Source organism: Branchiostoma lanceolatum, chromosome 2, assembly GCF_035083965.1.
Source record: "Branchiostoma lanceolatum isolate klBraLanc5 chromosome 2, klBraLanc5.hap2, whole genome shotgun sequence".
Classification (NCBI taxonomy): Eukaryota; Metazoa; Chordata; class Leptocardii; order Amphioxiformes; family Branchiostomatidae; genus Branchiostoma; species Branchiostoma lanceolatum.
In genome coordinates, this window is record NC_089723.1 from 31,440,903 (window position 1) to 31,467,506 (window position 26,604).

Sequence of the window (26,604 nt, forward strand, 5' to 3'; positions counted from 1 at the left end):
TCAAAGCTGCTGGCTGGTGTTCTAAAGTTACGCACTCCGCTGCGGACTACACAAGTCTTCAAATTTACCGAGGTTTTCACATCCGCCCCCTGGCTACCGGATTTGGATGTATATAATTGCAATTACCTGTGCGTGATCTGCTTTGAGCAAGGCGCTTTGAGTCTCTGAGGGCTTTGGTACCTGCTGATAAGAGCGGCTGCCTGATTGGATAGCAGCAACGCTGCCGTATGCGGGGGTGTTTGGTAATGCGTGGTTAGTTCTGCTCCTGTATTAAATGATCGAAGAGGCATTCCGTGGATAAAGAGGCGGATTGGAGACTTAAGAAACTACTGTTGCTATAGAGTTCTTGCCTCACGGTCTTCAGTAAAAATTTACTTCCCATGTTTGGTGCAGACTGACGGACTCTAGGAAGATTGCCTTGGAAAGTGCGCATTCAGAACAGTTGGTCGAGCGGACCGCTGGACTTTGTGGGCTATCAGTGGGCTTGGAAAGCCTTTGCAAGACCGAGAGGTAGGTGTGCAGTTGTTAGCTTTCGCCGTACCGGTACTTGTATACTAAAGCTGTGTTTCCGTCATTTTCTCCGTGTACTTGTGTTATATATTTGTGCGCTGGAACTTGATACAATTTCCATGTGTTTCGTCCAGTCTTAATGAAAAATTGAAGCTGTATGAAATAAGCTTAATCACGAAAGAAATCATCAAAAATTAGTTTCATCGCCAACACTACATGTTTGATTGGTTCAAAAAAATATTACGGGTGTCCAAAAACAGTGCGGGCGGATTTCAGCTTTAAAAAAAAGCTATCAGCATTTTGCGACAATGCTTTACAAATGTTTGCAATGTAATTTCTTTTAAAATAAGAAATAATTCGATAATTGCATAACAACCGAGAGTGAGACAACTGAACCACTACTTCAGGTAACCGCAGCAGGGCAACGATGTCGCCTTCACCACCACCGCGAACCGAAAACGACAGCGCGTGTTTCCGAGAGGACATCTTCCTGCAGGACTTCCTCAACGAGAGTTCTCAGGAGTTACTCAACGAGACGGCAAGAAACAACAAAACAACCATCGACTTGGATCTCCCCGAGTTCACGACTTGGACCCTGATCAAGATCGTCATCATCTGTGTCCTGTTCGTTATCGCAGCCATAGGCAACCTGTTCATGGTACGTTAACGTTCTCAATATTCCTACTTCATCCCAGCAAATGTTAACTATGTCTTCGGGCACTATGCTATGCTTTGCTATGATGTTTCAAACACATAAGAATGCCTCACAGGTTCACTCGCTCGCTCATGTATTTGTTGGTCTCTTTGTTGGACACACAAAATTCAAGAATGTTCAACTTTTGCTGTTTGCTCACTGTCAGCTCGCCAAATATCGATGAAGCTTCGTCAGTTAGTCACGTACCAGAGTAACGTGTTGAACTATTGCCATTTAAATGAGTCCGACTCTTTCTACGAAGAGTTCTTACAATTAAGCATTGATGAATTTGGGAGACAATGCATCACGTCTAGCTCTGGCCGTATTTCAAGAAGGAAAAACAACATTTGTAATGGTTTAAGCCAGGTGAACGTCTCACAAAGTACCACCCAATCTAGTTCTTAGCAGAATCGTTTCTAAAAGGCTTATTAGAAATCGATCGCGCGACTTTGTAATGACCCAAGGCTTTCATTCTGCAATTAGATAATTCCCGGTTCGCGGTTTCCTCCGTAGTGATCTTTCTAAAACTTGTCAACTATTATATTCGCCATGAAAGAAGAGATTATCAAGATAAGACGATGAGACGATAGAGATAAAGACTGCTCTGGAGACGTGAACTTTTCTTAAGCCCGTCGCGACCAAGTGGCTTTGCAGGGCTTAACTTCTTCCAGTGCAGTGCAGTACAGTACATTACAATATAGAACAGTACAGTACAATACAGTACAATACAGTACAGTACAGTACAATATAGAACAGTACAGTACAATACAATACAGTACAGTACTGTACAGTACAGTACAATATAGAACAGTACAGTACAATACAGTACAATACAGTACAGTACAATATAGAACAGTACAGCACAATGCAGTACAGTACAGTACAATATAGAACAGTACAGTACAATATAGAACAGTACAGTACAGTACAATATAGTACAGTACAGTACAATACAGTGCAATAAAGTACAGTGCAATACTGTACAATGCATATGCAGTACATTACAGTACAGCAAACCACATTTCAGCACCAAGGAGAAAGCTCATTTCTCTGATTATGCACTGTCAGAAAATAGCATTGGAATCTCAGTGTACTTCATCATATGTTATGTTATGGCCTCGTTCGTCGTCCAGTACACGACTTCCATGTTTCGTGTAAACATTAACAACTTGTATCAGCTTCTAAAGCGTACTTGTATGAAGGTCAGCATCTAAAAATATTCATTCTGTTGTGAGCATAGTAAGCAAATTGCACTTAAGGCTTCAACAAGGCGTGCCATCCAGATAAAACAATCAATTACAGAAGATGGAGGAGGTCAAACTTCAGCTAGAGGTCTTGTAATTCCATTTGCCAGGTCGATAAGGTCATTAGGGATGAGGGTTAATTCATTAATAACACAGTAGCGGATAGTCTGAGATTGTGTGGGTAAAGGCCTGCTGTTGTTCCTGAAGATGAGTGCTGAAGCAATAGTCTGGGATTGCCCGGGTAACAGCTCACTGTTTTTCATCATAAATTTCATTCAAAGAAACATCAAATAATACAAATGAATGGACAAAGACAAAGTGACGGCGAACTCAAGTTGTACACAGCTTATATTCTCGCCGCCACGTGTACATTATGTACAGAATATTTAACAACACACTCAAACTTATGAAGAGTAAATGAATAAATACATAACAATAACATAGTTTGAACGTAAGTCCAAACTCCCCTCCCAGAGGAAAGGAAAGGCTCACTATTGTTCCCTGTAGAGAACGAGTGGCACTTTACCCTACTTGCTTGTGCTCTTCCCATTTTCTGCTGTGCCTTTACAGATAGATATCTACCCTGAAATGAATCATGAGAATAACTACTGAAAATAATTGTGCTTTTGACGTAATGTGCGGGTCACAGCATTTTAGTCTTTGCTCCCAAGCGCACCCTCGCTAATGACATAATGAAGCTAGTGATGGATCTGAATAACATGTTGTTTCATATAAAATAATCAAGATCAGAAGGACCCTTTCATTAGGCAATCCATTTGTGTGATACAAACTTAATACCAGCTTCTCATAACAAGTCTGTTTTGGGAAGCTTCAGACAGGCCGGCGCCGTTTGTAGAGATTTTGGCACGCGCCTGTTATAACAACACAAGCGTCGATATTCACTCAAGACTATAGGTAACGGTAGCCCCACCTACCTCCGTCAAAATGTAAAGTTGCAAAATAAAAACATAGAAATGCAAATTATTTGACGGACATCCATCCACTCTTTCATCGGTCAAAAAGAACTTGTGTCATTCTCTCATTGGTTGAACTGCTAATTGTAATGGACAGTCAGGATCGGCCTATAAACCGATCAACACCCTTCTTCCACAATTTTTGCTTGCATTACGTGCAATTAATTTGTTGTTAAGTTAACAAATCAATACGATACAGTTTCTTATTCTCCAAACAATTTCCTCCACTGGAGGGAAGGCAGCGTTAGAAATTGCGGCTACTACTAGCTCCCCGATCGGAACATCTGCTTGGAGAATAACCGTTTGTTTTTCGCACGTTCCAAAACCATCCACAGGCCCGAGCGACGTTGCGGCTGCGGCGCCGGTCCGGTATCTACCTGCTGTTACTGCACCTGTCGGTGGGGGAGCTGCTGGTGACGTGCATCACCATGCCGTCTGAGGCCATCTGGGCGTACACCGTGTCGTGGTGGGCGGGGGACACCATGTGTAGGATCGTCAAGTACGGCCAGGTGAGGTTTCACCAAGACGTGATTATGTCGTGGCAAGGTTGTAATAGCACAAACTGTCGCAACAGTTATAAAACTCACAATATACTCTGATCAATATCAAATTAGTGATCACTTTTAAATTAATATAAAGGAGGAGGGTAAGCATAAGTCCCTTTGTCTTATGTCCTCCTACTGCACGCCTCTTGTTGCCAATTATATTATGTCCTTTCTTCTTTGTTATGCGAAGAAAACTAATGAAATATTTGAAGGCTGGAAATGAATACAAATGTAGTGTAAACAAGAGCTTTTAAAAAAAGCTGGCGTTTAGGCTACGTTTATGAGTGTGAATTGTCTTTTCCCTTTACTTGAAGTAAAATCTGCCAGAGGGTGTCACTCAAGGGCTGTTCAGTCTATAAGAAAAATTGTCATTTTGGGAAATGAGTACTGTTTTAATATAGAAAGGCAGATTGGGGAAAGCAATTTTGAAGTTACGTCACTTAACTTAAGTGCTTTTGAAAAAGCTGGTCTTGGCCTACAACTTGTACTTATTTGTAAAATGTACAATAGGCTCATTATAAAAGCTATCAATGTAATTATGTACATGGCACGCAATAAAACATAAAATTTGAAGAAGCACCATTGAATCATCAGCACTATGATAATTAAGTGAAATAGAAGTTCATAACAGCTAAGGTTCTATCTAAAATGACTACCAAATGTCAAACAAATCAACAGCTACCTCATCCGTATTATTCTGGTTTCCGCATTTACAACATTTCTTCCTTATTTTCCTGGGTAATTGTGCTAAAATTCATGAAAATTCCCATAGTTTTGTGCCGAGCGGCGCCACTTTCCACGTCCGTGTTGTCTGAATGAAGTCGATACTGAACAATGGAGCATTTGCTACTGTAACAAAGGATCGCTGTTTTGCAAACAACATCAAGAGCCTCTGTTTACATCGGGGATAGAAGTTTAGTGGCGAGTGTTTTGCAAGAATCATCTTACCGCGCATAGGAGCCGCTGCACGGTATTTTCCATTACAATGAACAGAAAAATTCGAATGCCGGGTTTGGAATCTATGAAGTCCTGTTCATAAGACAAAGGCCTTGTATATATTAAATGAATATTTAAAAATAACAAATATAAAATATTTCTTTATTTATTAATGAAAAAATGATATTCATAAATATGATATTGATTGATTAATATAATATCAATATATATTTTTGATATTCAATATCTAAAAAGAAAAAAAAATCCATTAACGGATACGAACCGGGATCTTCTGGGTCCGAAGTGCTTCGCGTAGCCAGATAGGCCAAGCTGCGGTACGTATTCGTTCCTCTGTACGTTATGCTATAACCTCACTATGTGGTATTATTTATGCCGATTTTTGGTCGTTTTCTTGACGAAATCATTTTTTTCTTCTGCAATCTTGTGGAATAGATGTAATATGGTCATTTTTCAGGATATCAAAGTCCGAAACCACAATGCAATGATATTTCCGAACAGTTGTAGCAGTTACATGCGGTCGCCCTCCTGTGTGTCATGCAAATGTAGCCTGCCTGCCTTTTCGTGGTCCCTTGCCATATAAGGCAACGGCTATACAAGGATTTGAGAACGTATTGCCATATAAGGTCTTATTGTGTGCGACACAGTGTTGAACCAAGCTTCCTTCCTTCCCTGCTTCCTGCCTGCCTGCAAGGTAAAAGCCAGGACATTGCGTTTCGGCGCGCATGCGCCGAAACGCAAAAAACATCGTTGATCGACATGGTCGGGCGCTAAAGTCTTGCAATTATCTGCAAGACGGCCCTGTCCCCTCTCACATGGGTACCACAGTATGCTTTATTCTTTATCAAAAATTGCTACACGACAATACACAGTGGAGCGCCAGGCAGACTAGCTGGTGTTGCGGACCACTCAACATTACAATTACACTGAATGCAACAATTGAACACTAATAGAATGATACAATCTAAAAAGTACACAGTTGAGAAGTGTCTCAGCTGGAAGCTGTGGGGCAGTAAATCTTTTGTATGCTGAAAAGTTATTCGCTGACCTCACAGATGCTGGGGCTGTACCTGTCCACCTACATCACCGTGTGCATCAGTCTGGACCGCTGTGTCGCCATCGCATTCCCGCTGAAGAAGGGACAGGCCCCCGAGAGGGCACGGAGCATGATCATCGTGTCCTGGGCTCTCAGTCTCATCTTCTGCATACCGCAGGTACGATATCTCAATGTTATCATGGTGACCTCAATACAACATAAATGCCAAGATGCTGGGAAATACATTGCCTCCATCTGACTCTCCTATAGATCGTAGAATTCGGCAAAAAAGGAATAATTGGCCAGTAGAGTAAGTCCACCGTAAGGTATATATTTCCCCCGCATATTGTAACCCTATCGTGGCCAAAGTTCCCTGGCAAATATTATTCCTATAACGTTATAGCCGGCATAGTTAGTCTGGTAGAGACTAGGTAATACATGCACACACTATGATACATACTATGATACACATACATGGCTCTCTTGTCATAGACTGTTGTCTAACACTGTCCTGCTGTCCATTTGGCCTAGTTCATGACTTAAACATAGGCAGATACCTGCGTAGGGAAAAGATACAAAGTTCATGTTTTCAGAAGTTCTCTGAATTTCTGTGTAACAATCATGTTCTTCCAGGCAGTCATTTTCCACGTGGAGATTCCCGAGCATGCGCCGTGGTTCCAGCAGTGCGTGACGTACAACTTCTACTCCGCGGACTGGCAGGAGGACCTGTACAACATGCTGGTGTTCGTGGTCATGTACCCCGCCCCCATGGTCATCATGGTCGCCTGCTACGTCTGCATCTTCGTCAGCCTCTTCAGGCACTGGAGAGGAACTAGTGAGGAGCATTCTTATCTCCAAACATTTCATTATTTTTGTTTATTGTTTGCTTGCATATGTTCAAATAATCAAAAACAATATGGAATACCGGACAAAAACATGCGGTTTGCTCAGAACCCTATGTGGCTTTTCGTGTGCCTCCGGATCCCCCCGAAACTTGATACTATAATAAGTTTAAATTATACCACATCTTCTAGTACGCATACGTTGGGATAGTTTTCTAGCTGCATCGTTTTTCTGTCAGGCGGCTGGGAAACATTGCGATCTCCCGAAGTTTTTCTAGGGTTGGAAGAACATACCGTTTTTTATCTGCCCAATTGCCCCGATACGCAATATTCCCAGGGCGGTCGGAAAACATTACCAGCTTTTTCATAATCTGCATACCCATTCCACACTGCGACAACGCTCAGCAAACGAGAACAATAAAGCTACATATACTAGTATGTATCTCCGTGGGGCACACTAAAGATTCTACTCCCTATCCTTCGTGTGTCTGTTCTTTTAGACAACTTGGAGACTGGAAACAAGACCGGGCAGCGGGAGCGACTCTTCTCCAAGGCCAAAGTGCGGACCCTACAGATGGCGGCCGGCATCCTGACCACCTTCTTCGTCTGCTGGACGCCGTTCTACTGCGTCATGATGTGGCACCTGTTCTTCCAGCACGAGTACCCCATCGACCCCGTCATCTTCGACGTGCTGTACCTGTTCGGGGTGTCCAACGCCTGCGTCAACCCCGTGGTGTACGGGAAGAGCGTGGTGACGCGCAAGCCGGGGAAGTCGTTCCTGGTGAACTGGTACCAGGCCTGCCTGGAGCCGGAGGAGTACGCCAGGAAACTGGACTCCACCAAGGCTGCGGCCTGCACCCGGATGACGTCACTCAGAAGGAGCGAGCAGCGCGACAGACTCAACAGCCTGACGCCTACGGTCTATGTTGAAGTGAGTCGCAGGAATTCTTCCAGGATTGTGACTCAGGACCAACTACCAGGAATCATCTAATGCATAGAGGGAACTGTATCTCTCTCTCTCTCTTCATATATATTATATCATAATATAAACTATATAACATGAAGATGTGAATGTGCAGATATATAGTTCTTTCAACATAACGACTTTCAAATAAGTATGAAAGTGTCTACCTTATGAACAATATAGGACTGTAGTACATAGATGTACTCTCTTTGGTGTTGGTGGCAATGCTTTGATTATGATAAAAAATGTAAACTTTCACTGTGGCACTTGTGATATATCTCAAAGGATTCTTCTGTACATAAGATCTTGTATATGAAAAAAAAAATCTTTAAAAAGAGGCACAGAATTTTAAAGAATGACAATCGAGACAAACTATTCCCTATACAAAAGAGTTATTCTACTGGTACTACATGTAACAAGTACATCGTGATGTTTGTTGTGCACGCTATAATTTAAAACATACATGTACGTATACACTGAAAGTTCTGTGACTGTTTGCTTTAGTTGAACTGGTGTATACATTTATAGTGTAATTATAACATGGGTTTTCCAAGCCTGGTAGGATCTCTCAAAACTTATTTCAATGCCAAAACTCCAACCCTGAAATAAGTTATTGTAAAAAGATGCATACTGAGCAAAGAGGAATGTGGTTAGGAATGTCTTTTTTGGAATGCTTGCTCAAATATTAAAAGATGCAGACTGACATTCCTACATGTTGCTTTAAAAGAATAGAAACCTAAGGTTTACCTTGGACAATACTTAACAGCTAAATCTACAACAGTTTCAAACACTTTAATATCTTATCTTACGACTTAACTTCAGATGTTGATGTAGATTGTTGTTGTATTATCAATACAAAACATGTACCTAATTTATCAGCATCTACGAAACAATGAGACTGTCAAAAGAAAGACGCAGTAACTTCAGTTATCAGCTACCATATGGCCAAGTGTAAGATACAGTTAAATACTAGGACTGGTCACAACCTATCGGCGCCTGGATCTCTTGCCAGTGTCAGCTGCTGGTGTAGTACTCTTCCTCTTGTTGGAACTTCTGTCAAAGTCAGCAAACAGTCTGTGAGTGAACCTGGTTAAAGAGTTATCCCCACAAAATCTGTACCAACTTTCAATAAAACTCCAGATATAACACTAAGCAAACTTGTGAATGAAAATCAAATCCACATCAGATATCGAAAGCTGATGATGGACAGCTGAGGATAACAGCATCATGTATTAGCAGAGCTCTCTAGATTCTTTCATCTCAAAACAGAGAACTCATTGAATTCTAAATGAAATCTCAAGACGCTATCTTATTTGAGAGACGTATGTGAATATCAGTCATCCAGGAAATTGAAGAATAGAATTTTAATTCAATCTATTCTACTGGATTACAATATGGAAATATCAGACATTTCAGATGTCCTTCCAACATCTTTCATCAGTGATGGAAAATGAAAGAATCACTGATAAAAGATGGACATCTGAAACGTCTGATATTTTCATATTGTAATCCAGGGGTATAGATTGAATTAGAATTACATTTACTGTAAATGCAGAAATGTTTGCAGTGGTTTCCCCGCGAACTTAAAACCACCGTGAACATTTTTGCCCAGTACCGTAGCAGTACGTGACTGTGGTGCTGCTGCAAACTCAAAACCACCAAACCATTTTGGCATTAACGCGAAATAAAAACCATGCGAACTTAAATGCATTTAAAGTATCTCATTTGAGGTTTTTGTGCAAAGGATATGCCTCAATGTCCACTTCCTGGCGCAGGATTCCCGTCAGGAGGAACTCCGCAGTGACGACAGGAACGCTGGCCTTCAGAGCCGCTTCACACTGTTTCCTGTCAGCCTCGCACGATACCACCACTGTCCCGTCTGCGAGGGCTCTGGGCATCGTCTTCAGAAACTTCGCATGGAGAAAAGAGGGCAATGTTAGATGGATTATTTCAGCACATGAAATACAAAACATTTTTGAGCAAACTCAGTGGAAAGACAAAAGAGCTGGAAACAAAATCATAGCTGTAAAGTGTAAGATACACAGTAAGATGTGACATCAAAATTATCAAAGTTGTGCTATCAAAATCTTAAAAAGGTCAAAAGTCAACACTATTAAGAATGGAAGATATGTACCTCGCCTCCTGCACAGCTGATAATATCTGGATGAAGAAACAGAAAACATGTGACACACTGTCTAATATTAAATGGAAAGAGCAACAATTCCTATATCATTCTGTAATTCTCATGTAAACTTCAGGCTTTTAAGCTTGTCATGTTTGGAGTTCAAGAAGCCACAAGTAGTCCAAGATGAATTTCTAACTCATAGCAACTCACTCCCTCACTATCTGGCTTTAGTCCAACATCATCTAATGTGGCATTGGCAGTGATTAATAGCTTCATGAGTATTTATTACATCCTTTCTCATATCATATGATAAAGATCTTTAATACAAATCCATGCCGAAGACTAATTGCAAGTGACTAAAAAGTAATGCACATAAGCGCACATTAAACATACAACAATGTGCCTTACCTTTCATTTGAGTAGGGTCAGGTCTCACCCCTGCAGTGACATGTACTCTGTACCCCTCCAACATGGGCGCCTCCCGAGCCTTCTCGTGGGATGCGGCCAGACAGAAGTTGTACTGTTTCTCTGTAGCTGGGTCTTTTATCATGAAGGGGGCGGCATCTGTGGAAACATGCATGGCCTAGAGGTTCAGTACATGTGCCTTGGCAGACATGAAGAGACATGAAGAGTATGCATGATCATCGTTTGAGATAGTAATACCAGTAACTATAATAATGTAAGAAAACATCACAGAAGAAGCAAGTGGGTGACACAGGCACAGACTTTGCCCAAGTATACGCCATCAACTCAGAATAAAGTACTTTCATAGCAAATCAAACATTTAAATGTGATGTCATCAATCTATCAATCAAACAATCACCTAAACATGCATTTTTAGAAAAAAAAAATTGACGTATAAATTTCATCTTTGGAAGCTTTGTTACGCAAATGACGAGATATTCTTGTTAGGTAAGCCCTTGTTGTTTAGAGAGAATGTGAGAAGACAACCACTTCTGCTAATACACACATAGAGCTGAGCTACATGTACATGTATGACCTCACCTAGGAAGGTCCGACAGTCCTTGCACCTGTCCAGCCAGTCTGTGCTGACGATCAGCTGACCCCGCGCCAGCAGACACAGAAACTTCACTGTTCTTCTCACCTGGGGAATTAATAGAAGGGAAATTCAGCAACTATTCCATAAGATACAGGTATGGCAGGTACAAATACAGCAATAAAGCAAAACAATGAGATATTTTGTGATTAGAAAAAGATGACAGAAATGAAATGGAATTTTATGAATTGAATAAACTCAAATTACATGTACTAACATATCGATTCAGAGTTTTGGTAAAAAAACCTAGCTCTCTAGTTCTTCCCTTTAGTTACTGACGAAAGACAGCAGAGGCTGTCTGAAAAGTCTGTTTCAAAATTTCATCCAGATGCTTGAGTTTTTGTCATTTGGCATATCAAATTCATAACTACCTTGTCTGTCACCAGATGTGTGCAGTTAATGACAGAATCCACCAGATCTCCTCCCAGGTCCTTCACTATCTATTCAGGACACAAAAGAACACAAATGACAGATTTATGTAAATCAAGCACAATGAAATCCTATTAATGAAATAAGACACAAAAGAACACATTGTACCACCGACACAGATGGCAATATTTGTTATCTGCTCAGCAAAACAAGCACATTAATAAATGTTGACACTTTAGACTCTGGAAATACAAATCAAAAAGAGTTGTATTCTAATATGACTTGATATAATCAATATACCATCCATCAAATTTGATATCAGATGGTAACATTCATTCCACAAAACAATTCAATGCAGCAAAATGTTTTGTTCTTAGCAGTTACTCCTTGTAACTGTCTTTGGCAGATCATTATTTCATCATTACTCTTTTCGCACAACAGTAATAAATCCACTCAGGTCGTAAGAAACTATTCATCACCATTGAGACTGCTTTAAGACAATAATAAAGACATGTAAAATGTACCAAGCGTGTGGACAGACCAGGCACAGTGATGAGGTTCTATGAACTAAGCTAGGACCAACAGTACTCACCTTTTCCCCCTGCCTGTCCACCACCCCAGTGAACATGATCCTGGGTTTACTGTCTCCAGAGATGGCCCTCCTGGTCCTTTGGCTGGGACTGCTTAGAGCTGGGAGGGAACAATGAGAAAGAAGTAAAGGTACATTTTCAAACTCTATCCAAACCAGCCCTTAAGGATCAATTAGAGCTTTGGCCAGATAAGATAAAGACACAAAGAATCATAGTACAATGCTAAACTTTCTTCCAACACCAAGGTATACACGGATCAAACTTTCAACGACCACTGTTGCCTTCTTCAGGATCAATGAAGTTTGTTGAAAATTTGAACTGTGTATACTTAAGTGTTGGAAGAAAGTTTAGCATTGTACTATGATTACTACTAACACAGATGAGCTTCCATGACACAAAGAATCATTTCATTTATCAGTGCAGGTTAATCTTTCTATAAAAACCAAACAGTATAATTACATCTATGTACATCAATTCATGTACCAACCGTCAGGTGCATCAGGTGGAGTCGTTTTGGCGGACACTTCTGGAGCTGCATTCTCAGCAGATTTCTGACCACTCCTGCCACGTCTGCGGCCTGTGGCCGCTTCCTGTAGAAAGGCAGCAAGGAAAGCTAAATGCTACAGGTGTCACAGCATTTTTTCCTTTACATCATATCTTGTCTAATACGGTATAAAAACGTGAAGGCCATGTCAGCTGCACAAATATTACTGGTGCTTAGAAGTTACAGCATGTATGCGGCAGAAACTGGTGAGGGCAAATCATATGTTAATCTATAGAAAGCAGAGATGTACCTGTTGATCAGCATTCTCAGAGGCTGTGCTTGCCTGCATAGACTGTGATGTGGCGCTCTAACAACAGGGAGTAAAAATGGCAAATATGAATTAAAGAAAAGTGCTTGTTGTAGCTTTATACAAAGATGACATATAATTATAGACAACTGTCCTGACATGTACTTGACTGCAACCATAACATTGAGTATGTTATGGTTGCAGTCAAGTACATGTCAGGACAATACATGTATAACAGATATAACAGTTACTAGCACTTGCTTTACACAAGTTGTGCGGAGATGAGACTACATATGTATATTAGTGATACACTCTTACCAAAGTATTTTCTTCTCCGCCTTCATTCTTCTGTCCACTTCTGGTCTTTTTCCTCCCTCTTCCCCTTGGCTGACTGCTTTCTTCTGCTGTTTCCTTGGTTTCTTCCTTGGAAGCTTGTAGTCCTCTCTTTGCTCTGGGCTTCTGGTTTCCTTCAACCTCTTTCGTTTCACCGTCGCCAGCAGCAGGTGTTTCATTTTCTTCCACAGCTGCTCCTTTCCGTTTCCTGGACTGTCTGCCACTTGGTCCAGGGGCTTCTTCACTGACAAATATTTTTGGCACTGCATTTTTGACACCCACAGGTTCTTTGTCCTCTGCACTTTCCTCAACAGCACTTGCTTTACCTCTTCTCGTAAACGCTGCCACACTCTTTCTACCCCTACCCCGTCTGGTTGCTGGCACTTGTTCTGGAGCATTCATTTCCACTGTCCCCTCCTCTTCACCCTTTGCTGCATCGCTGCGAATGCTTTCAGAACCGTTAACCTCTTTTTGTTCATCATCATTACCTGTCTGTTCTACTTCGTCTTCGTCCTTAGCTGCTCTTCCTCTTGTTCTCCTTCTACTTTCCTGCTTTTCTCCCTGCTTAGCCTTGACTGTTTCTTTCTGCTTCCCTCTCACTGATCTTCTTGAAGGTCTTGCCTCTTCTAGGTCATCTGTAATGTCTGATGCAACACTTTCTGTGTCGTTCTCTTTCCCTCTCCTTCCTCTACCCCTGCCTGTGTTACTGGTGGATTCTGGCGCACTGCTTGCAGCTGCTGGCTCAGATTTCTTTCCCCGTCCTTTCCGTGTTGTCTTTCCAGTTGTTACTTCCTCTGGAATGTCTAGGAGCAGGACTCTATCAGTGTCCTCATCTTGGTTATCACCTGTTGTATCAACACTACCAGTAGTTTCTTCCTCGTGTTTACTTGTGCTTGGAGCAGGTTCAGATTTTCTACCTCTTGTGTTTGGTTTCTTGATGTTATCGCTGCTACCTGGCTGGACTTCCTCCCCGTTTTCCTTGTCCTCCTTTCTCTGGAGCCTACCGGCTCTCCTGGTCGACTGACGTGGAGGCTTGTCTTCTGCTTCTCCTCCTTTGGGCTCTGCAGGTGCTTTTACAGGTGCTGACCTTCTCCCACGTCCCAACCTTACTGGTTTTTCTACAGCCAATTCAGCTGGAACATTTGCAGCTGGACTGTCGGTGTCTGCAGGGTCCTCTTGTTTGTGACCTTTGGTACTTCTCCTTGTGAGGGTCTCTTCCAGCTTTGCAGAAGTTTTTTCCTCCGATGAACTTTTACCCCCTCGTTTCTGTCTTATGTTTTTCCTTCCTGGAAAGCAAGAAACAAATAATTCCATGTTTTACATGAAATCTAGGAAAGATATTGCTATTCATAGTAAGTGAAAATCATAAGCAACTAGTGTAGTTGTTATCATTCAATTTTATTCTAGCCTCTTATCTCTTGGTAAATTCACAAGTCATTCAATCAAGTATACATTATACTTTGCACATCCAGTTGCCTCTAACTGAGATACAGAGAACTTCATTACCTGCATCTTCCACTTTCTCTGGTTCTGCACCTTTGGTTACTTTCAGAGCTCTAGCTCCTGCATCTGGAAACTTGGCAGGAATGACTTCCTCATTTGTTTCGTCTTCCTGGAATTTCAAGAAGACAGATCGTTAATATAACTGACTGCATTTTACCGCATAAGCTTCCAGTGACTTAAACAACAAGGTCATTAAATCCATAAGAATAAGCCACTACACCAGCCAAACTTCATCTAATTGCACATGAGGGACAGGAGGAGGCTTATTCAATCATACAATTACACTCTTTCAACTAGTGTGACAGGTTCCTTCACAATTACCAACAGTACAGATCACGATGAATTACCGTTACGCCAGCAAAAATCACCTTGATAACAACAGCATGCCAATCAGATTCAACCGTAAACATGTGCAGGCCAGGCCAATTTGATGTGATGGGATATGTGGGAACAATCAGTCAATATTGCCGTACCTTGGTGGCCTCTTCTCCTTCATCAAGTCCATAAGCTTGAGTTTCCATAAGTTCATTATCAGATTCAGAGGCAGCGGCTGGCTCTACATCCTGTTCTGACTCCTGTATAAAAAGCATACATGTACCACTTGAAATAAAAATTCATGTACCTCCAGGACCTCTTAAAATTCCCATTAGAAACAGATTTGGCTGTATGTGTTCAAAGCTACTCCCTATGTCCTATTAACTATCTTCTTTACAAAATGGAAGTCAAGTATGGTAGACTTATGAGAGACCACAACTATGGGACTGACAGAATTTAAGACACATGAGGCTTTTGAGCAAAGATCTGTTTCTGTTCAAATGCAAGGACAATCTAAGTTACATAAGAACCCTTCTTCATAATACCTTAGTAACATTGACAACTGCATCAGTCTCTTCATCCTCATCAAGTCCATAAGCCTGAGTCTCTACAAGTTGGTCTTCAGGATCTGCAGCTGGCTCGACTTCCTGAACCTTGTTGGTAAAGCCAACCCTGTTGACCTGCCTTCTGGGGTGGTCAGGACTGTGCAGGGCTGACTTCAGCTGGGGGAGGGGAATGGGTGTGGCCACGACTCCATCATCCTCTTGTGTTTCAGGAACAACCTACAGACACAAGCACACACATACATGTCATGATATATACTAAACATACTGTACTTCAGATACATTGCTTTGTGTGGAAGGACATGTATATAAAAAATTACAAAATTATTAAAAGACCCAATCAATTTCATACATAAAACCAGGGCTCTAGCCAGCCTGAAATTTTATCCCGTAAGCCCTAAAATTTTGTACAAACCTAACATATCGAGCGCCGAAGACGCGAGGCAAATTTTTAAATCTAGACCCTCTGAAACGCTATCTCCAGCATTTTGAGGGGCAAGTTTGGGTGAAAAATTAATTGGGCCTTCGTTGTATACAATCGGCAAATAAATGAAATTTAGCACCACAAAACTTTCTTATTTATTTGACAAATATACACGTGAATTCAAGTCGGCAGAAATAAAACATTTTCAACACCGGTCGACGCGTCGTACCGGTCCCGTTTGCGCCCTGTACTAAATATAGTAGGAAATGAGACACCCTACATTGTATAGAACGTCCTAAAAGACGTTCAATATTTTCCTTCCGGGTTTTCCATGGTCGATTTCTCCGGTAACTTCCACTTGATTTGATCAAAATTCGTCGATTCAAGCCCCATCTTCGCACCAAATATCAATTTCTGATAAAACCTCGCGGATTCGCGCCTCTCGTGAACCGCGAGACTTGTATGTCATTGGTCGATTTTCCGTGACGCGGCGTGAACGAACGCTGTTATTGGTAACGTTGGGTAACCTAAATTCGGGATTTTTCCGATAATGGTTGACTGAAATCAATCTAGCGGAACAATAAACCATCCTTTTTTTCTATTATTCTGTCAGTATCATGTACTATCTTTGCACTAATCATATATATGGTAGATTTTGTCTCTAGTCGTGCTGACACCATAATATTTCAACTTGAAACTACCGTCCGCCGCAAGCACAATTACGGTGCTGTCGGACAGGGGGGCACATTAATTCGGGAGAGAAGATTCGTCTTGAATATCTTACCGCTAATCACATTTTATACAGCAGCTATTCGTTCCATCCTTGGCTTGAGGAGAGTGCTATGGATATAGACGTGTCCAAGTAAAAAAAATACACGAAAAAACGGCCGTACCGCACACATCAGGCCTACGGGAACAACCCGTGTGTTGAGTCGGTAGCTATAGAACGTCAAAGTCGACATCCACCGTCATGGCAACGTGTACATTATTCATGGCAAGTTAGCCGGATGCCGTAGCATTGATAATACTACTATGTCCATGTATTCCTTGTTGTCAGTTAGGAGCAAACTTTGAGGAAAATATCGTCCTCAGTCCACAATCACACGCAACATTTAGACAAAAAAGTGTTCCTCACAAACCTTTGTCGTCTGCTTGACAACAGGATTCTGGGTAATGATATGGCGGCGGGAAAATACACGTGCCGTAGGTTGTAGCAACAAAGAGGGGTTTTGATGATTGATCACACTTAGAGTCCAATTGCAGGTCAGCAATTTTAAGAAAATAAGTTGTCTTGTAAATAATTGTGTTTAGCAGGAAGCGGATGTGACATTTGTCTTATAAACCAGCCGACAACGATGTAGTGTGCTTCTCCCACGAAGCCCTCAGACTGTTCCAATAAGGGACGGAGAGTTTTTGTCCTCGTCGCCTTCTAATGCATGCTTATCGAAGTTTTCAGACAGTGTTCTGAATACGTTAGTCTGTCAAGTTTGCATTTCTAGCGGTATTACTGATGTTGCATCTAGCACATATCCCTAAATACCCCGTTTTCGAAAAATCCCGAATTTAAGTACCCCACGAATTTATGTTACCCAACGTTAGATGATATCTGATTCTGAGGTCTAAAACTCTCAACACCAGTTTTCGCGGGAAGAGTGCGTGTAACTCGGCGTAAAACTTTAACAATGTTTACCAAAAAAATACGGAAAGCCTGGTAACTACCGGAGTATTTTTTGTGTGGCTATAACTAGCGGTGAACCGGGGAAAACAGCCGAAAAAACGTCAGCCCGATGCGACCGGCCAGAATTGTAGTGGGGCACTAGTAGTGGGGAGGGGGGCACACGATGCTGATTTTCTCTCGGCCCACGAACCACTGGCAACCTCCGCGCCTCCGTTTGTCTGCTATAAAGCCACCTTGAGGTTGTCACCTGCCGCCGGCGGAAGATAGAAATGGCCTGAATCGACCTCGCTTCAAACTTCCGCTTCTTTTCTGGAGATCTTTGAAAAAGTTCAAGCCCTGTCTATATCTTTTCTCCCGATTTTTTTCCGTCAAGGTTTACGGATTGGTCTTGAATTTTTTCCGTAACACGCAGCAAAGTTCCGTAAATTTACGGCAAAACTGGCGCTGGCTAGAGCCCTGCATCAAACCCAATCCTTTGAAAGTTTTCTAAAGGAATACAAGTGATAACAACTTTCCTACTTTACAGCAGCAAAGCAAGCACTCTATATTTTTTGCCAAACTTTTTTTTAATTTGCAAGCTTGCATCATATTTGGGGTCTCCAAAGGATGTCATCCATATGATCAAATCAACATGGCTTTACAAAATACCTCTTCATCGTCCTCTGCTTCAACTCCGTAAGCCTGGGTTTCACCAAGCTTGTCATCATAAGCCATGGTTGGTGATTCAGCAATGCCTCGGGACTCCTCTTCTGTACTGTCTGCCTGTGTTGGTTCTGCGTCTGTGTCTGTGTCCACCCCATACGCCTGTGTTGCCATCATGTCTTCCTCACCATAAGCCAAGGTCTCAGCAGTGGCCATCTCATCAGGCTCTGGAGTTTCATCGTCTTGGTTGAACAATCCATAGGCCTGCGGACAACATGTGATGAAGGTAAGCCCCTGAAATTGGATGAGGGTCTGTCCAATTTCACACTTTCCATAGCAGGAGACTATGGAATGTTATGTGATACAGACTGATTTGGTAGCAGATCTTTTGTCTAACTGACTCTAGGAATGCTTATGTCCCTGAAAGGTGTTTTATAGAGCAGATAGGCATTAACTAAATCATATCTCCACTTCCTTGATTTACAGTTGGCTGCATGATGTATTAAGTCAAACTTGTAAATACTGCAAAGGTAGAAGGCTTGTACATGTAATGCTGTTTGGGTTCTTATTGAGTTGGTGTTAATTCAAATAAAAAATACAGAACAGTGCCAGACAGTAGACAAACCTGAGTTGCAGCATTGGCTAAGTCATCAATCTCCTCCTCCTCCTCCTCTCCATATGCCTGTGTCTCCATGTTGGCAAAGTCATCATCAGCTTCAGTACTGCTCACAGCTTTTGTTTCTTCATCAGTGTCTTCTTCATCTCCATAAGCTTGAGTCTCTGCTTCCTCAATGTCTGAATCTTTTCCTTGTTGGTCCTCTGATTCACCGAATGCCTGTGTCTCTTCTACTGCCTCGTCCTCAGCACTGTTGTAAGCTTGAGTTGTCTCTTCTGAAAAACAAGCATGTCCATTTTGCTCCCCTTCCTCAAAAGACTGTGTCTCTGGTTCTAGTGTTTCTTCCTCACTTTTGTCAGCCTGGGTTGCCTCTTCTGCATCGTCAATCTGTTGTTCTTTCATTTCTTCTTTTCCTCTGGGCTGTGTCATCTCTTCCTCTATATCTTCTTCTTCTAGAGCATATGCTTGGGTGGCTTCTTCAAAAGCACCCTTTTCGGTTTCTGAATCAGTATCATAAGGGTATGTCTTTGGCTTACTGCTGTTTTCTGATGTCACAAATCCTTGAGAGCTGCCTGTTCTGTTCTTGTTTGACTCATTTGTCTTGTGATTCCCCTCTGACCTTTGAGTTGCTTCTTCACTGAGAATCATCAGAGTTGGTTGTTCGTCTATCTTCCCAGCATCCCCTAGTGCTGCAACAGGCAGGGTACCTTCCATTTCTCCATGGGGGTGGACAGGTAAGGTGGGAGGGGGTTCATCCTGGTCAGTAGTGAATGGTAAGGTCTCCCCCACAGTTTGAGTTGGTTCATTCTTGTCAATAGAGTCTTGTAATGGCTAGAAAAGAAAGATTATATATATGCACAAAAAGGTCACAAATATCATAATTTAGAACATTTTGGGGAACAAGGCAATACATGTAACTGTTTTTTCTTGTACGAAAATATTTCAACTTCACAAAACTTTTCAAGTAACACATCAGTCTTTAATATTTTTGACATCCTCCATATGCCATGTAATGATGGCACTTGATACTTTCCATCATCCAGCTTTGCTACATTTTTTGACTTTCTTTAGGCATGTGATTTCCATGTTCCTACACACAAAAAAGTGTGATTCTCACCTGTGTGACTTCGTCTGTAGGTACATCATCCTCACTGCACTCCTGTGTAGCTTCCCTGTCTGCAAAGACAATGTACGATATGAAAAAAGTCAGTAAACAAAATCTTACATCTCAGACAGTACAACCTACTGATCTATTCATCACAATCAGTCTCTCCATCTGCTCATTAAAAATTGTATGTATATGTATGGCAGCAAATAAAAAGATATTAACGTCAGATTTTAAGTGGGAACAGGACGGGGCTGTTTTGGAATTATATGACCATATGCTTTACTTTCTTGTAACTAGAACAACAAAATTTATTGGTATGTACCTTTATTAGCAATTCTTTTAGATGTTTGTCCTTCAACTGGCTGGGTAGGAGCAGACGTTGCGCCATCGGCTTCCTCTGAAATTAGCCAGTAAAGAAATCAAAGGCAAGACAGAAGAAGACTACAGACTGGAATTAACAATGAAGTTTATTGCATATTCATACCCAACTAAGCAAAAAGTTTATTGCATATTCATGCCCAACTAAGCAAAAAAACACATTAAGATGTCACGAAAATACTAAGGAGACTATAATATTTCATCTATGATTTACACATGACTTCTCTCATCTTAAAACATGTGTAGATGAATTCACATAGTTTTTTGGTTAAATCTAACTCTAGATCAGATCTGTAACTTGTCTGGAAAAATGGACCACATAAAAAAACTGGTTTTACCTATGTCTGTGTCACTGTCCAGGCCATAGGCTTGTGTTGGACAGTCAGCAAAGTTGTCCTCTTCGTGTGAGCTGTTTAAGACATAGGCTTGTGTCGGCTCCATGGCAATATCAGGGAGAGAATCCTCGTCGTCCCGGGAGTCTGCTGAGCTGTTGAGGGCGTACGCCTGAGTGGCTGCGTTGGCGATGTCTGTGTCATCGAGGAGAGGCCTGTCATCATCATCTTCTGTGGATGAGAAAAGGAACTTCCAATGTAAACACCAAAAGGAAAGCCTGGAGAAATATGATAAAGCTAGTACAGGTGACATCAAGTGCATCTAGAATGTTTTTGAACATCATGCAATCTTAACCTGAACCACTAGGTGGCATTCCAGAACAGGCAGTTATACAATACCTCCATCTGACATTATGCACCAAGGTTTGTTCTAAAACTCACAAGTTTCTACAAAATTTAATGTATTTTGTTCAATGACAGGAGTTGAAGAAGTTTGAAATATGGCTTCTCATACCATGATAGTCAATATCATTTGTTTCCATGTGCTAATATCACTTGTGTTATCTAAAAAAAAAATGCATTTTCAGATCACATGAACATGTATTCTGATAGTTTACACTGGACAGCAAGGTATTCTCATCTCCGTACCTTCTTCGCTGTCCTCAATGATTGCAAATGACTTCTGAATGGGGCTCTCTTCATTTCCAGGACTACCAAATACTAAGGGAATAGCTGAAAAGAAGTGATATAGAATGAGAAGAAGTCCTAGTTAGCACACAAATGGCTATGACATAAGCGTTCTCCACCATGTTGGAACCTTGAACTTGCTAGTTAATTTTGAGTTGTATATGTAACCATTGTCACTTCATCAGATGCAACAACACATTATAAACTGTCACATGAATACTTACATATCTGACTATTCCAGGTTCATCCAACCAGCAAGACACCTGTAACATCACCTACAAAATTTCAATAGCATCAAGCATGTTCTCGTGACATTATATGTATAAATATATACATACACGCATAACAGATACAGGTGACAATTGCAGTATAAAAAATAATTATACTAAGAAAAGGAACTTAAGGCTCACCCAATTTGCCAGGTTGTGGAGTAGGTTGTGAGTCTTGTACGATGAAGTCGCTTGTGTTGACACCGTTCCTGTCACCCCCCTCCCCTTCACTGCCTGACTCCTCTACATACAGGCGAGTCTGTTCTGACGTCGGCCCAGCCGGGGTCTTTGGAATCAGGTTGGGCTGCTGGAAAACAAGTTTCATAAGGTTAAACTTATCAATATCAAGAAGAACGAGATATTAAAACCAGAAGTTCTGCTGCAGTACCTGCAAGCTGCTAGGGGCCTTAAAATTTAATCATTTTGAGGTCTCAAGAAGACCTACCCACCTACCAAGTATGCTTTCTTTTCGAGTTATCATGTTTACTGAAGGACACACACACACGCATGAGCACTGTGCAAAACATAACCTTCTCGGCAAAGGTAACTAGCATTGATCAACATACACCTACATGTATCTACCAAAATGAAGGTATCCTATAACCAACTGATAAGGATAGGTTGGTAACTTTAGTATCTAGGTTGACGGATTGAAAATTTTCATTGGTTTTGTCATTCTTGTTTTACAAATACATGTACTTGCTACCTTGAGAGGAGTCAGTGTGCGTTGAGAATTCCATCATTTGTCTGCGTTCAACTTTGAAATTAAGTATCAATACTACCTTGTCTGGCTGCTGTTCCTCTGATAGTCCAGTGAACAAAGACTCCGATCCTGTCTCTGAACCAGAGTCGTCAACAGCTTCCTGCAGGTAGAGAGATACACTTATGTCCAATGTAACATTACATGAAATACTCAACTTGCTGTACTGTAATTTGTCTACAGAAAGCTGTTCATGTCACTCCATTTAGCAACGGTCACAGTTCACGAGGGGGAGGGGGTACAGAGGGTGTTCTCACTATTAGTATTAGCTTCCGGGGAGGGGGGGGTCTATTTGTCAACTAGTCCCGGGTGTCCGAATTAAAAACATTTGTGGGCCTGGCTATGCCAAAAAGTAGTGGACCCGGCTATGCCAAAGTGACAAAATCCAGTCCACATACTACCAAGCGGGGCTCCAATTTCCAATTGTGACTGTAGTATTACACAGCACCATAAAAGGTAAGATTCTACCCAACTCTCCTGACCCACCTGGACAGCAGGCTGTTCTTCCCGGACGTATTCGCAGCTGACATCAGCCAGGTACAGCTTCACGCCATGCTGCAGCTCGTAACGCTGGTTCGGCACCAGGAACAACTGGAGAGGGCAAAGGTCAGAAGGGTTCAGAAGTGAGGTCATAGTGTAGTGTACTGGTGAAACCAAAAAGAAATGTATGTGTTTCATGAATTGAATTAAGTGCTGTATTTATTTCTGATGATAGATGTATGTTAAAGGTTGAAGCACATTTTCAGGCTTTTTAAAATGTTCACATGAAAGAAGTAAGAACATCTTGTATGTTACCAAATTTGGTGGCCTCATCATCAACACTGGAGTGAAAAAGGCACATAAGACCTGTTTGCAACTGAGATAAGCAGAACATGTACCTGATTTCAATACATCCTGCTACAGTTTTAAGGAACTAAAGACAGTACATGTACATGCATTCCTTTTAATCTCATCTATAGTATCATCCCTTTATTGGCACATATGACAAATTAGCTAATGTTGGTTTCAAACCTTTTCTCCACGCCTTGTCCTGTTTCTGCTCCCACAGTCGTATATGAAGTGGGTGTCGCCACGAACCTCTATACAGGCATGCTTCTTTGATAATGACTATGGGAGAAAGGCAAACAATACACAACATTTAAACTATGACTACATTTCACAATACAATACTTTACAATAAGGATATGTAAAACTAAAAGCACAGACTATTTCATACCACTTTCAAAGGAGCATTGTCAAGAAATGTTAGCATGCACTATACAGTATTCATATGAAAAAGATAGTATCTTGAATGAGGCCTGGGTCCCAAATACTTCCTGAGGGCTAATAGTAAAAAACTGTTTTGAAACAATAATGATATCACACCGTTAGAGGGACATGAACATTGCATGTGTCACTACGCCCAATCAAGTTGTCTCCTTGGTAGAGTGGGAAGAGAGTTTCAGGGAACCCTCTCTGACACAGCACCTTCAGGTGGGCCACCTTGAAACAGTCAGAAAGATAAACATAGCGTTATCATCATTATTATCATTCAATGTACATGTATGCTCCATGGTCCATAGAGTAGAGTAGAGTTTTTGGTCAGGTAGGATGTAATTCCAGTTTAGACTGCTCCTTTTCCACCTCTCATAGACTAAAAAGACTTGGCATTTGTATATGTAAACCATTTTTTTTACTCTGTGAGTTTGTCACTAGATACTAAAATGTGTTATTGTTAGAAAAACTTTCTCTTACAGGTTTGGGATCATTGTCAAGTTCGTCATCAGTGGAGTCCTCATACTGGTCCCAGTTAATGGCCTGCGTCTGGTCCAAATCCATCTGTGGAGATACATAAATAATATCATATTACAGACTCTTGCTTTGTTTGTTATGAATGATCAGTTAGATCCGTATTCCAATAAACATTTGACAAGCAGCCACTGTCTATGTTAATCTATTAAAGCTGCTTCTAGATCTCTCCTTTGTGGAAGCAAATTTGTTTGTGTTCCTTGATACAGTTTAACTAGTTTGGAACCATAATCCAGGTTATCATAATTGTAATAAACAGGTTCCCTAGAAAGTTACAGGTCAACGGGGACCCCCTCCGCACTAGATATTCTACACATATGCAAATAAGGTAATTAAGTTCATCAATAAAAGATCGATAGTTCACGGCTTGGTTCCGCTTTGACTGTCCTTGGACTGCAAAAAAACAATCCTGAATCAGCCCTTTCAGGGCACAAATTTCACAGGGGACATCATATAGTTCCCCATATACCATAGTGAATACAGACTAATATTGTGCACTGTATAGATGATTATTTGCTTTGAAAAGTTTGGATTCCAAAAAGGTGGGGGGGGGGCAAAGTTGTAGCTTCACTAGACATCGGATTCAAATTCCCTCTTAAGTCGGTAACCAACGAATAAAAAAATCATAAAGAGAAAATCCTTACCTTTCTCAAAATTAACCTGTGCACTGTGATCCCAGGTTAGCAGCAACGTGAACGTAAGTACGAAACTGAATCAACGACACTCAGCTTCTTTCCACTTCTTTTCCGCCATGTTTTGAAGCTCTTTCAGAAGATACCATTCGACAATAGGGTAAGTCAAATTATTGGTCAAATGTACCTTGCCGCCATTATGTTCCAAAGTTGACATGATGCGCACACACTTTCATATTTATTTCAAAGTTTGGGTGAAACAAATGATATGAATCGTATATGTATATCGATAATAAAAACGAGACTTGACCTTCTTGATGATAGTTAACAATATCATCTGCACCCCTGCGGTTAGAATGGTTTCGTCTGTATTTTTGGCGCGAAATTCTCAGCTTGGTTCAGGCATGTCTGGGCCTGTAGAGCCACCTAGCGGCCATATGTATATTTTCAAGTATAAAGACGCAAAACTCCAAGGATATAAAAGATATGAGCCTGTGTTACATAATCTCTTGGTGTGAGGCGGGTGATCGGGCCAGAAGCTTGTCACGCAATAACATTAACCTCCTTGCAATAAATAACAAAAATCTTATTGAAATAGCATTAACAAAAATCATACCAGTTGATTGTCTTAAAATATGACATGTCCAAAGTATGAGCTTAACAAAGTATGAGCTTAACAAAGAAGGTGATGCTAATATTGATCATCAATTATGCAAATGAGGCCCTTATCAGCATAATTTGATTCAACGATGTTCACATTCACATAAATTCCCGATGCCACAAAAAAAGGATTAAATGCATGAAATTTCCGTCATTTACCAGTATGGAATTATAGTAGTTTCTCATTTATGTATGCAAATTAGGCCCACATTTGCATATTTTCTATCTTCAACATTCCTCTCTTCCTCAGTTACAATTTGAATAGTCATATCATGGCAAAAAGCAGATTTTTAAAGTTGCTTCATTAATTATGCAAATTAGAATCTGATTTGCATAATTATCGGCCAATCATTCTAAGCATCACACAAGCTATCGACATACCAAAAATCATGACCATCCATCAAGGCCATCTTGAGTTATAGTATTTTCTCATTAATTATGCAAATGAGGTCTTCATTTACATAGTTCATATCAATTAATATTTCTCTCTTCCTCACTTACATATGTCACATGTTTCAGAGTCCTATCATGGAATTTGGCGGATGTATAAACTTTCCTCATTAATTATGCAAATTAGATACTGATTTGCATAAAAAGTATCTAATCATGTTCATCATCACTCAAGCTATCTACTTACCAAAAATCATTGCCATCCATCAAGCCCTTCTTGAGTTATTCCCTTTCAAAGTCAGATGCAAAACCTGCTCCTGCAGTTCCAAAAATGCCGCTAGGGGGCCCAAACCCATACCACTTACTCTCTGTCCAAAGAGCTATCTACCACTCAAAAATCAGTTCCATAGCATGTCCAGAACACGAGATATCAAAACAGGAAGTTCCGCTGCAGTACCATAACAAGCCGCTAGGGGACCCAAAATCTAATCATTTCCTAGTCTCATCAAGACCTACCCACCTACCAAATATCAAGACAATCCATCCAAGCCTTCTCGAGTTATGTTGTACATTACATACACACATACATACACACAAACGCTACCCTCTGCATAACCTTCTCGGCGAAGGTAATAATAAAACTTTACACTATTTAATGAGATTTATTGAGAGTACACAAGTATGTTACATGTGTTCTTTTATACATATATGGAATATCACATGCACTCACAGGTATGTTACTATCTGACCATGTCATGCCCTGGGAGTCCAGACACCGTATAAATCGTCGCGCCACCGAGTACCGCAAGCACTCCCAAGCTTTCCCGGCCC

At 41.1% G+C, this 26,604-nt stretch overlaps 2 protein-coding genes across 3 annotated transcripts; one reads left to right on the plus strand and one right to left on the minus strand.

Moving 5' to 3' along the window:
* The first annotated feature begins 927 nt into the window (after nucleotides 1-927).
* On the plus strand, nucleotides 928-8,321 carry LOC136428614 (gonadotropin-releasing hormone receptor-like). Its single transcript, XM_066418258.1, has 5 exons — nucleotides 928-1,168; nucleotides 3,758-3,931; nucleotides 5,977-6,135; nucleotides 6,591-6,792; nucleotides 7,300-8,321. Exons 1-5 carry the CDS (start codon nucleotides 938-940, stop codon nucleotides 7,788-7,790), a joined length of 1,257 nt encoding a protein of 418 aa, XP_066274355.1. The 5' UTR covers nucleotides 928-937; the 3' UTR covers nucleotides 7,791-8,321.
* On the minus strand, nucleotides 8,139-24,872 carry LOC136428612 (mediator of DNA damage checkpoint protein 1-like). 2 transcript variants are annotated; one of them, XM_066418257.1, is made up of 26 exons: nucleotides 24,736-24,872; nucleotides 24,038-24,121; nucleotides 23,669-23,785; nucleotides 23,315-23,410; nucleotides 22,790-22,894; nucleotides 22,326-22,406; nucleotides 21,685-21,850; nucleotides 21,236-21,319; nucleotides 20,594-20,818; nucleotides 20,200-20,274; nucleotides 19,887-19,945; nucleotides 18,779-19,600; nucleotides 18,160-18,417; nucleotides 15,392-15,628; nucleotides 15,005-15,106; nucleotides 14,535-14,640; nucleotides 13,014-14,314; nucleotides 12,699-12,755; nucleotides 12,392-12,494; nucleotides 11,907-12,004; nucleotides 11,317-11,385; nucleotides 10,894-10,993; nucleotides 10,297-10,452; nucleotides 9,898-9,923; nucleotides 9,513-9,673; nucleotides 8,139-8,843 (listed from the first exon to the last, which is right to left on the minus strand). In XM_066418257.1, exons 2-26 carry the CDS (start codon nucleotides 24,119-24,121, stop codon nucleotides 8,750-8,752), a joined length of 4,782 nt encoding a protein of 1,593 aa, XP_066274354.1. In that variant the 5' UTR covers nucleotides 24,736-24,872; the 3' UTR covers nucleotides 8,139-8,749. The 2 variants fall into 2 exon arrangements, with proteins under 2 accessions (XP_066274354.1, XP_066274353.1); XM_066418256.1 differs by having other exon boundaries at nucleotides 22,326-22,415.
* Between the last annotated feature and the right edge of the window lie 1,732 nt (nucleotides 24,873-26,604).